The sequence below is a fragment of the Furipterus horrens genome, unplaced genomic scaffold (genome assembly GCF_987537825.1).
Source record: "Furipterus horrens unplaced genomic scaffold, mFurHor1.1.pri manual_scaffold_13, whole genome shotgun sequence".
Lineage (NCBI taxonomy): Eukaryota > Metazoa > Chordata > Mammalia > Chiroptera > Furipteridae > Furipterus > Furipterus horrens.
This window is the reverse complement of record NW_028327183.1, coordinates 18944338-18956765: the sequence shown is the minus strand read 5'-3', so window position 1 is coordinate 18956765 and position 12428 is coordinate 18944338. Positions and strand designations below refer to the sequence as shown.

Here is a 12428-nt window from a genome sequence, read left to right as displayed (position 1 = left end):
TCTTAATTCCATTTTTAGGGATCTTTTCTTCTGAAAAATAATGTTCGAAACTAGCTGAGTTTGCAATTTAAGGGAAATAGCTAAATAAATGATGGCACATTCATGTTTTAGAATTAATGCATAGTCGTGCTAGGAGGTTTGGAAGGTGCATTCCATGGAGAAGGGTGAAGAGACCCTGAACACTCTTCCCACTTCCGCTTAGAGAAAACTGGCACCAAAAAGTGAAATGCTTGGTTACTTTGAAACACCATTTTTTCCAGGCTGTCCTCCTCCTCCTCCTCATCATCATCATCTGGGTTGGTCCTGAACTCATTCTGATCTCCCAGGTCGGATATGACAGCGATCCCATGGCTAAGTGAGGTCCTCTGCATGCTGGTGGAGGCTCGCTGGTCCGACAAGGGCATATCTTTGTCTTCTGCCAGAGGGCAAGGAGGGAAACACAGGGAAGAATTGGGGGTGGGGCAAGGGAGGTCGGGGCAGAAAAGGAAAGAGAGAAAAGAGGAAAATCACTGAACTGGTTGCCATCACCTTGGACTACCCAGCTCAAACAAGAACTGCAGTGCGTTTCTCTACCTAGTGTTTCTACATTTTAACACTAGAAAAATCCAAAATTATTGCTCCAGAAAATTTGGAAAAGTTAAAAGAGCTATAAATTATAAAATTCAACTGCCAAAGGAGATACAGATAGACAGAGAAATGGTGACAGAAGAACTGCGGCTTAATTTTATGATACCAGGACAGGAGAGCTAGCAACCTCTCATATTTTTAATTTTTCAAAACCAAACTTGTATGTACCAGTTTGTAGCCTGCTCTCCTTCTCAATTTATCATGAGCATTCCTCCATGATATCAGTAAGCATATCTACCCTTTTGTCTGCCCAGTACCCTCCTCATTGCCCCTATTCTGCAGTCTCAGTGGATGCATAGAAGGGCTATGATTGTATACATGGGCCTCTCAAGACATCCTCATTGTTGAGGATTTGGATTTGAGCTGGAGAGGTTGCAGCTCTCCTGTGAAGGTGGTGATGTGACTTGGGCCTGTGGCCTTCTGGGAGTGGTGTGGGAAGAGGAGAAGGATGTTCTGCAATGTGAAAGCACAGAGTGACCAGATGCCCAGAGAAGCAGAGTGTCTGCCTTCCCAGGCTCCCTCTGGACCCTCGGGTCCTGGCCCTCGACTATCTTTCAGTTGGCCACGTGGAAAAAGGAGCCCACAGCTGCAGTGCGTAATGAGGACGAGAGCAACAGGGCCCTTCCCTGACTTCAGGATGTCCTCTGTACACCACAGCCTCTCATGGCTCTCTGCCTCAGCCACCAGGCAGCTCTAAGGTGAAATGTCTTTCCCTCCACCCGTTTCCTGATGGGGATTTCTTAAAGTCGGGGGTTTCTTTCATTGATCTTTCCCCCCAGAACTTCAGCTTGGTGCTTGGAACACAGTGGGTGCTTGTTATGGACTCAACTGTTTTCCCTAAAATTCATATGTTGAAATCCTGACATGCTCGTACATCAGAATGTAACTGTAGTTGAAGACAGGGCCTTTAAAGAGGTAATTAAATTCAAATGAGGTCATATGGGTGTCCCAATCCATTCATAATCCAATATGACCGGTGTTCATATAAGAAGAGATTGGGACACAGACACACAGAGGGAAGACCATGTGAACACCGGGCAGAGACAGCCATCTACAAGCCAAAGAGGGAGGTACAGAAGAAAACAACCCTGCTGACATCTTGATCTTGGACTTCTAATCTGCAGAACTGTAAGAAAATAAATATCTGTTGGTTAAGCACCTCTGTGTGATAGCAGTTCTAGCAAACTAATAGTGCTCAATGAACATGACCAGGAGATTGGGTGGAGAGGCTGCCTTCATCTCTTCTTTTCCTTTTAGGGCAGACTAGTATTCTCTGACTAGCTTCCAGGAGAGCTAAGACAGGCCCAAGGGCAGGAGAAATGGACTCCATTCAACTCATTCATTCATTCCATTCATTCATTCACTCTTACAGTACATATTTATTGGGCACTAGGGCATATCAGGTCCTTCTCCAGGCAATGGGTTTATAAGTGGGACATATGCGACCCCTGCATTTATGGAGACTTCTTGTCTGGGTGTGGAGACAGGGATGAAGAAAATAATTACACACGTGATGACTATTACACAGAAGAGAGTAAGAAGGACACGGGGGCACATGTCCAGGAAGAAGACACAGAGAAGCAGGAAGGAGATGCATACATCATGACGAGTCACAGAATCTCACAGGTCTCCAAGGCACGCTGACGCTCAAGTGCACACCAGGGAGTCGCTGGGTGACGATGGGCTCACCCTGCTGGGCCAGAAAGGCCAGATTAGGAGTGCACAGTCCAGCTTCGAGATTGGAGTTTGGCTTGAGGACCATGAAGGGCTGACCTCCTCCTTGTGTGAACTCCCACCTCTCTCAGGGCACTGATTTCTGCTGTATGTGGTGTCTTACCTTGCATTACCTAGACACACACATGGAAGCCGTGGAGCTGAGTGGTCACTGTCATGGACTCTGGAGTCAGAGAGACCTGGGCTTGAATTCTGATTCTGCCACGTAAACTGTGGACCTGGTCTCTCAATGCTTTAGCCTCTCATCTGTACACATGAAACCCTCAGCACAGAGCTTGGTATCTAGTAAGTGTTCCAGATCTATATTAGCTGTTTTTGTCTTAACTTCCCCCCTAGATTCTAGTAAGAGCAGAATGTGTTCCCATCTGTGCATCCATGCAATGGGGATAATAGGACCATTTTGTAAGGGTTAGAAATGAAATGCATAAGGTACCTCGCACCTGCCTAGCACCAGGGACAATTCAAAGATGCCAGGGCAGCAGCAGGAGCCAGGCCCCTGAGATGCGTTCTCACCATTCTCCTGTGCCAGGGCCTCCAGATATTTTGCCTTCATCTGCTCTTCTTTTGACTGCTTCATCTCCTTAAAGTAGTCATACAATTCTGGGGGCAGCTTCTCCCCAGGAACGCGGGGGGGCAGCAGCAGGGTGTTGTAGGAATCATAACCCTTCAGCGTCCGTAAGATCTGCTCGAGGAGAATAGAACTGCTGTTGGCCTCACTGGAAGCGTCTCCCCACAGCCCTCAGTGGGTCTGCCCGTCCATCTTGTAAAGCCCCTGTGCCTGTCTGAGGAGATGGGCCTTTACTTTGCTCCATTTGAGCCTGGGCATTTAACATGTGGAAGAGAACTTTCTTGTTTTAAGAATAACATATACTGTTTTTTTTTTTTGTTTGCTTTTCATTGACAAAAGTACAAACGCCATTATCCACTCTGAGTGACACATTCTTATAAAATATAGTGATTAGCAATATTATACTAGGTAAGGTGATTGTCTCATAAGTGGAGGATCCAGGGAAAAACAAGTAAAATGGAATGAAGTATGTGTATGCATGCATGTGTACGAGAGAGAGAGAAAAGGTAGAGAGAAAATGTGTATTAGGGTTGTCAGGTGAAATAGGAGATGCCCAGTTAAATCTGTATTTCTGATAAACAGTGAATAATTTTTTAGTATAAATATGTCCAATGTTGCTTTATCTGAAATTCCAATTTAACTAGGCAAACTGTTTTTCTTTCTACTAAATGTAGCAACCCTAGCATGCATGCGTATTTATAAAATACAGTAAAATAAAGTCTTGTATGACTCAATTTATTGCAGCTGGCAGGTGCTGGGAGGGACCTGACTCCACTGATATGAAAAATCTGTTTTGTTAGATAACCTTTCTCCAGGATCACCATTTTCAGTTGTTTGAAAACCACTGTTAATAAGCTCATTCTACAATACATATGGAAGAACAAAGGGCTATGAATAGTTAAAACACTAATAAAGAAGAATAAAGGCAGAGGAGTGCCCCATCAGATACCAGGACTTAAGAAGCTGGAGTGATAAATAGGGTGGTATTGATGCTAGGACAGACAAATTGACCAATGAAGTAGAAGAGAGCTTAGGATAGACCCATTTATATATGCAGATTTGATACAGAACAGAGGTCAGTATGGAAGGACTGGCTGGTACAGAGTCATGAAGCCTTGGCCAAATGGCTTCAGTTGGGTGACTCTAAAGAGCCAGCCCAGCTCCAGAGCTTCTGGTGGTGCCACCTGAAGTCTCTGCTGCAATCTCATCCCAGTTCATCTTTTTCTCCTCCCATTCTACTTTCCTATTCTTCTCAGGAATTTTTCCTGAGAGCACTCCCTAATAAACCTCCTGCCCGTAAATCTGAGAGTCTTAAATTCTGCTTTCCACTGAACTTGACCCACAACAGAGGATGCTGTGCCAAAATAAGCCATTGAGAATTTCATAAATGAAAAAGATTCCTTTCCAAAGGGACCAATTCCCCTTCAGAGAAAAGTTTCTGGAGGCAGAATTTAAATTGGGCAGATCATAAACACTGAAAATAGAATATTCAAAGACTGAGCTAAGGGAGGGTCCTGAGGAAGCAGAGCCGCCTTAACTAAGCCAGTCTCAAATTCCTAACCCACAGAAAATATAACAAACATTTAAGTTGCTAAGCTTCGGGGTATTTTGTTTTGCAGCAATAGATAAACTAATAAACAACAGATAGCTAACCATCAGACTTCATTAACAGCAAAACTTCATTAAAATTAAAAACTTCTGCTCCGTAAAAGATATTATTGAGAATGAGAAGACAAACCACAGACTGGGAGAAAATATTTGCAAAACACACATCTGACAAAGGACTATTATTAAAAAAAAAAAAAAAAGAAAAAAAATATAAAACTCTTAAAACTCAACAATAAGAAAACAAACAACCTGATTAAAAAGTAGGCCAAAGGTCTTAAAACCAAAAATATATATACAGACGGCAAATAAGCATATGAATAGATGCTCCACATCTTACGTCATCAGTGAAATGCAAATTAAAACAAGGAGACACTACTATAAACTTTTTAGGATGGCCAAATTCCAAAACACTGACAACATCAAATGCTGGTGAGGATGAAGAGCAACAGGAACTCTCAGTCACTGCTGATGAGAATGCAAAATGGTACAGCTACTTTGGAAGATAGGTTGGTGGTTTCTTACAAAACTAAACATACTTTTACCATACAGTCCAGCTATCAAGCCCCTTGGTATTTACCAAAAGGAGTCAAAAACTTATGTCGGCACAAAACCCTGTACATGGCTGTTTATAGAAGCTTTACTCATAATTTGCCAAAACTTGGAAGCAACCAAGATGTCCCTCAGGAAGTGAATGGATAAATAAATTGTGGTACATCCAGACAAGGGAATATTATTCAGGGCTCAAAAGAAATTAAATATCAAGTCACACAATGACATGAAAGAAACATAAATGCATATTACTAAGTGAAAAAAGCCAATCTGAAAAGGCTACACATTGTATACTTATGACTATATGACATCTTGGAAGAGACCAAGTTATGGAGACAGTAAAAAGATCAGTGGCTCTATGGGTTGGGAGAAGGAAGGGATAAATAGGCTGAGCTGAGAGGATTTTTAGGGTAGTGAAATTATTCTGTATGATATTATAATGATGGATACATGTCATACATTTGCCCAAATCCACAGAATGTATAACATCAACAGTGAACTCTAACGTACTATAGACTTTGGGTGATTATGATGTGTTAATAATGTAGGTTCATCAATTGTAGTAAATGTACCATTCTAGAAAGGTATATTGCTAAATGAAGGAGGCTATGATGTGTGGGAGCAAGAAGTATATCCCAATCTCTGTACCATCCCCCCCATTTTGCTGTGAACCTAAAAGTGCCCTAAAATAAAAATTGAAAAACAAACAAAAACACACACACACACACACAAAGGAGCCCCTAGAAAACATACAGCCCAGAACAAACAGAAAAAAATAAAAATAAAAAATAGGCAATTTAAGCCCTAATATAATTATATTAAATGTAAATGGTCTAAATATACCAAATTAAAGGCAGCGACTACCAGAGTATATTTTAAAAAACAACTCAATTAGCCCTGACTGGTGTGGCTCAGTTGGTTGGGTATCACCTCATAAAATGAAAGGTTGCTGGTTCAATTGCCAGTCAGGGCACATACCTGAGTTGTGGGTTTGGTCCCCAGTGGGGGACATGTGAGTGGCAACCAACTGATGCTTCTCTCGCACATCAGTGTTTCTCTCCCTTTCTCCCTCCCGTCCCCTCTCTCTAAAAATAAATAAATAAAATCTTTTAAAAAAGACTCAATTATATGCTGTTTACAAGAAACTGACTTCAAATGTAATGACTGCTGTGTACACTCTTCATTGTTTGAATTTTAACCATTAGCATGTACTAATTTTTTAATTAATTGGTTAAATGTATAATGAGATCACAAAGAGGCAGTTAATTCTGCTCAGGGCAAGGGAAGTAGGTTAGAAAGGCTACAAAGTGATCTTCAAGGGCAAGGAGGTGTAAAGGTCAGGAGGCAGCTATCCCAGGAGACAAGAGCATGAGTACATGTCAAATGGAGCTTGGTTTTGTCCTCTGCTCACCTTCTCTTCTATGAGATATTGCTGATCAAATTCTAAGGAGTAAAACTCAATGGGAAAGTCACAGGGGTTCTTCACCACCACCTCGGCCTTATCTCCAGGTGCATAAGGCAGCAGCGGCCCCAGCTCCAGAACCGAAGGACTAAACTCCAAGCGTGGCTCTGAGCCTTGCCCCTGTGTCAGCAGCGTAAGCTTCTGAGTACTATGCGCAACCTGGAACATCAGGGTCTGACTGTAGAATTTCTAGAAAACACGAAAACAAAACAAGCATCTGAATTTTTTTCTGTTACATACCATGTAAAAGTGAAAGCCATGGCAGGGAGGGAGTTATAGGGAATGATCCTATTTAGATTAAGAGAGAAAACTTTTCTTATAAAATTGCATGAGAGCAATTTCTATTACAGCATAATACTGTGCATTTCTTATAGAATGCCGGGCACTGTATCAATGCTTTATCACTTGTAGAAGGCCCTTCAAATGCCTTGCTAATATCCCTCAGACCTCCAGTGTACTTGGATGTCCTGCTGCCACTAAGTGTACCTCTGGGCCTGCACCCCTGGGCTCTCATTTCATGGGCTCTGCTACCCATGGGCAGGGCAGAGTGCCAGAGAAGTAACACCTCCTGGTAGTGGTCCTCAATCAACGACTCTCAGTAGTTACTGTATATAGACCCCAGCTCCCTCACTCCTGGGGAGGGATAATTACGAGGTGTACATTTTGTGTATTTTCTAAGAGTTTCCAGTGGGATTAAGCTCCACTCGACAGGGTCGCTGGCTCACTCACACATCCTATTAGCTTTCTTCTTTTCCCTTATCATCTTCTATGTTTCTATCAGTATCCCATATACTTCTCAAATAACCTGTTTGCATTCAAAAATTTCTCCAGGTTTGTTTCTTGGAAAATCTGAATGAACATATTTCCATTTTTGAAGAGACAGTTAAGTCACAGATAACCAGTTAAGCATTCACTTCATCTGATACAATTATGATCCAAGTACTAGTTGCTGGTGATGCTAATTATTGTACTCTGGTTTTACTGGAGAAACTATTTAAAGATGAGGGTTCACAGGTCCCACCCTAGAGATCCTGACTTGATAGGGGCAGGGTAAGCCTGGTAATTCTTCATTTTTAACCAGATGCCGAGGTTGTTCTGATACAGTTGGGCCCATGGCTTGGGTTTGGAGGCCATGATTGGCTGTGTGATTTGAGGAGCTCCTAACTATCTTAGCTCAAGGGGGAAAATCAGATGGATGAACATGTACAGAAAAAATACCTGCTGTTGGAAACAGTATCTTATGATTCAAACTTCTATATTTTAATTGATTTTTATGGAAATCTTACTAAAACATATCATTCATTTTCTTATTTTCTAACACGGAGTATTTTAAACACACGTTGTAAAATATCTAGGAGTTGTGTGTATGGACATTGGTGATTTCTCTGCTGCTGATAGAGATACAAGTGTGGATTGTATGGGCTTCAGAGCTAACCAATTCCTTGTATATAGCCAATAAATTCCTGTCTCAGTTGGTGGAAGCATTTTTTTAAACTTTGACCAATTCCAACTCAATCTTTATGATACTGCTTGAACAAATAAAATTTTAAAAAACTATGTTTACTGGTATTTCCCTCATTCAGTAAAACACCCAAAATCATGAGTAAACCCCTTGACAGTTTTAAGACTCTCTAACAATGAAAAGCATAGTAATTCTAGTTTCTTTTAAAAGGGTTGGGGATATTTTTATAATAATAGAACCAGGGACTTTATTTTAGAACTAGATAGGAAATCATTCACTTTTCTTCTTTCTTGCTGTAGATTTTTAAGCATTTCTTCAAAGCCATTACCAGCAAAATCATAAGCAGTCTAAAATCTTGCATCTTTTTACTTTTAAGAGAATAAAAAAAACCCAAAAAACTCCTAAATGCCTTAAGGTTTGAGCAAAAGTCTTTACAGTGTAATCTTTTGAGATCCTCTCTGCTTCTAAGTTTTTATTATTTCTACTATGTCCTTTGTCAGAAGTAGCTTTATGCTGATGTATTCACAAAACAAATGTTTGTGAGGCCCAGGGAGCATGTCTCCTAGGAAGTATTTATCATGATCAAAACTAGTTATTAGTTAACAGTTATTGAGACATTTACTACATATAGAGAGCATGCTGGGCATTTTATTCACATTAATTCAATTAATCTTCAATATGACCCTAGGAGGTAGCTATTGCATTTGATAACATCTTACCTGGAACCCTGGGGCAGATATGTTCAAATTCAGATTTTTAAGAAAGTAAACAGAGTACATACACCCTATGGTACCTAACAGCTTCAGCAGGATCTGGGGCAGGTCCCCTGGAGTCACATATATTGATACTTCTGCTGATGCAGTGTTTGACTCCGCAAGCTAAGTGGGATAAATAAAGGTTAAATAGTCTCATGTCAGTCTGGATGAAGTTTTCCTGCCAAATGAGTTGGGGTCTGAAACTTATGAAATTTGTTTCGAGTTTTCGGAGCTTACTGGATTTCAGAATTGCAATAAGAAATTTTTTTACATGTAATATTATTATTTTTCACTTTATCTATGAACAAACTGAAGGTGAGCAAGGTTAAGTAATTTTCTCAAAGCCATACAGCCTCTAGATAGATGTGCTGATTCCAGAGCCACACGGCTCCTACATGAGCTAGAAGCACTTGAAGTGTCATGATCAGAATAGAATATGGAGGCACCAGTCACTCAAAGCTTCCTGAGAAACCCAATGAAGCATGGGCTTTGAATAAAGCTCAAAGGATTCAGAGTCTGAATGGAATCACATTTCTTTGTAGCTTACCTCTTCTTTGGGCATGAATCTCACTTGCACGTTGTATCTCTCACCAGGATCCAAGACCCCAGAAGTAGGCTGGATCTCAAAGATCCGTATCTTTGGCTTTAATTCAGCACTAAGTTTCTGTCTTAAGTACTTTGGCATGTGTTTCTCCAGCTGGTTAATAAATATCAGAAATTAGATCATCATCTAAGGTAAATGGACTTATTCTATTCTCTACTCATTCAATCTACATTTATTAAGTACCTCCCAGGTATCAAGGAATGTGTAGATACCAGGGGAACAAAGATGAATAAGATTCACCCGACAGCATGGCCTGATAGATCCTTAAGTGTTGGGCTAAGGGACTACATTTTATTCGGGAGGCAACACTTCTCAATGAAAGTCTGAGCAGGCGAGTGAAATGACGAGAGTAGATGCCTAGATTACAAATATGGCTGAAATGAAGATGGAGAAAAGGGGACCAATGGGCCACATTCACTTACCTTGTTAAATGGCTTATGACTGTAGACAAACCATTCACAAGGAACTTGAAGATGATTGGAAAGCTGAACCGTTTCCACAAGGCACTGTCCACACTGAATTGTCGCAAATTCCACTTTTTCACAAGATAGAGTCATAGTGGGAATGGTCACCTTGGCTTGCAGACAGATGTGAACTGTTGGCCCCCCAACCACCTAGAGTGGGCATAAAATTGCTGTTAGCATGTGGCATAGGGTTGGGGGAAGAATCATGGCTCTGACATAGTACCTGGATCATGCCAGGGGTGACTGACCAGCAGAGCTGGAAGCTGGGAGGGTCAGCTGGGCCCAACAGTGCATCTTACCTTGATGGGCAGAATGACCTCTTTGTTTCCAGCAGAAAGATTGGTCCTTTGTGGGTCAAATCTCACTTCAAATATTTCTGTTTCACAGTAAGGCAGATTCTTTACACGATCTAACTCAGTACTAAAGCCTGGACGAAGACAAACAAAATTTCTTTGTGGGAAAAAGAAATAGCAAATAAGAGCTGCTTCAGATAGAGCCCCCACTTGGCAGGATAACCATTCAAAGAATCAATTAACGACCCAACAATTCTTTTAGCTGATCCCAGAAGGAGCACACACTCTACTCCAGAAAGACAGTACAGATAGCCTTGTTAGAAATGACAAGGTGCAGTGAGAAAGGGTCTCTCGAGCCTGGTTACCTGTGTCATGAAGGACGCGCTTTTCTGCATGGAAGGACACTGGGATGTGACTGGTGTTGGTGATCTTGACGATGTGTGTTCGGACGTCACCAAGGATGATGTAGCCAAAGTCCAGGATATAATCTGGCAGCTGGATTCTGCAATGGTTAACAAGTGCTCCTTACCAGTCATTTTTCTAAAAGAGAGTGTGAGGCTCTATTCTATCTCGTGTGCACAATGCTATACTCTGGAGTTGATAACAACTAATGGCCTCCAGAATGGAGACTAGGAGCAAGACACTTCTTCCCCCAGAAGTCCATACTGCTGTGTCACCCATTATCTCAAAACACCTTCAGCATGGGGCCTCATGAACCTGCACCTGGGCCTGTCCATCAGACGAAGCCAGAGGTTTCTGACTTGACCAGGTCTGGTGAGCTGGGAGCTAAATGATAGGAGATACATGAAGCGAGTGGATCGAATTCCTAGATGATCAACCATCATTTCAGGGAGCACTCTGGTGGGCAGCAGTGCTTGCTCCACTACACTTTGAAACCGGCACAATATGAAGAGGTACTCACTTGGCCAGTCTGAGGCGATTCCAGTGGCTGACATCATCCGTGGGACTGGGGATAATTGTTTTCTGATGTTCTAGGGCATAGCTTTGAACTATAAGTCGCTCTACTTCCATCTGGAGCTGAGCATTTGACTGGAGTGAGAGAGAAGAGCAAGTGAGAGAGATCTTCTAGAACATGTACTCTCAATGTAGGCAGTATCACCCCTGGGGGGTGAAAAATTGGTTCACGGAAGGGGCAAAAAACCTCAGCTACCACAGTGGTTTGTGGACCTCCAAAGGGACACAGTTCATAAACAGATATACAGTCTATTTGTGATATTAACATTTTCATGGGGGTGGGTGTAGTAAGCAAACTGGTACTTCCATAGCATGAGTAGCCTCAGCAATAAAAAGGAGGGAACAATTGATACTGATGGCTCTCAAGGGCATTATGCTGAATGAAAAGAGCCAATCTCACTCATACTGTATGATTCCATTTATATAACATTCTTGAAATGACAGAAGTATAGAGATGAAGAACAAATTAGTGGCTCTAGGATCAAGGGATGTGGAAGTTAGGGGTGGGTGTGGCTATAAAGGAGAAGCATGTAAGAGCAAATACAAATTAATATTAAGAGGTTTAATTCTCCCTGTTGAAAATAAGGGAAGAGACTGCTCACTCTCTTTCCCCAGAGCATTTGCTTTACAAAACTTGTATGTAAATTCTTTCTCATCTCTTTGAAAATGTATGAAAAGGCTATACAAGCCTGTTGTCAGAGTGTCTTTCTCAAGGACCTGGGGATGGCCTTGATGTAACCATCAAAGATGGTGGAGGCCCTGCTGCCCAGGGTCTGTGGGAGGGCAGGAGCCTAACATCAGAGGGCCTGTCATAAAAACACGGGAAGTTTGATTTCCCTTGGATAAAGCCAATTAGTTCACCCAGATGGTCACCCCATTACCATGTGAATTTAGGGTGAACTATGTGTGACAAATGGCGCTGTCAAGTCCTCTAATTTGAGGACTAGTTATAGTTCTTACTTATGGATTAGTTACTGTTTAATCTGACCACATGTATGTAATGGGTTGCATCCGCTTGGCTATATATAAAAGGCTGACATTTCTTTCTGTCTCTGCAATCTCTTAGCAGACTTCCTGCAACAGGGATCTCTTTCTGGTTTAATAATTATTTAATAAGTTTTCTTTCTTGCTCATCTACCTTTGTGGAGAGATTTTTCTGGGTTGGAAGGAGATTTTGTTTTAATTCTATTTCTCCAACAAGCACAAGAATCCATGTGGTGTTGGAACAGTTCTATATCTTTCTTTTTTCTTTTTAATTTTTTTATTTTTTGGTTTTTCAATTACAGTTGTCCTATTTTTCCCCCATTGCTCCCCCCACCCAGCCCAT

At 41.6% G+C, this 12428-nt stretch overlaps 1 protein-coding gene across 1 annotated transcript in view; it reads right to left on the bottom strand.

The window, feature by feature from the left end:
• HYDIN (HYDIN axonemal central pair apparatus protein) overlaps positions 1–12428 on the bottom strand; it is a 280489-nt gene that overhangs the window by 86359 nt on the left and 181702 nt on the right. The window contains exons 28-35 of the mRNA XM_090260317.1: positions 11049–11176; positions 10492–10628; positions 10133–10260; positions 9792–9983; positions 9313–9462; positions 6498–6737; positions 2875–3043; positions 239–415 (exon numbers count right to left, since the gene is read on the bottom strand). Coding sequence (XP_090116443.1) covers positions 239–415; positions 2875–3043; positions 6498–6737; positions 9313–9462; positions 9792–9983; positions 10133–10260; positions 10492–10628; positions 11049–11176 — 1321 coding nt within the window. The remainder of the gene's footprint in view (positions 1–238; positions 416–2874; positions 3044–6497; positions 6738–9312; positions 9463–9791; positions 9984–10132; positions 10261–10491; positions 10629–11048; positions 11177–12428) is intronic.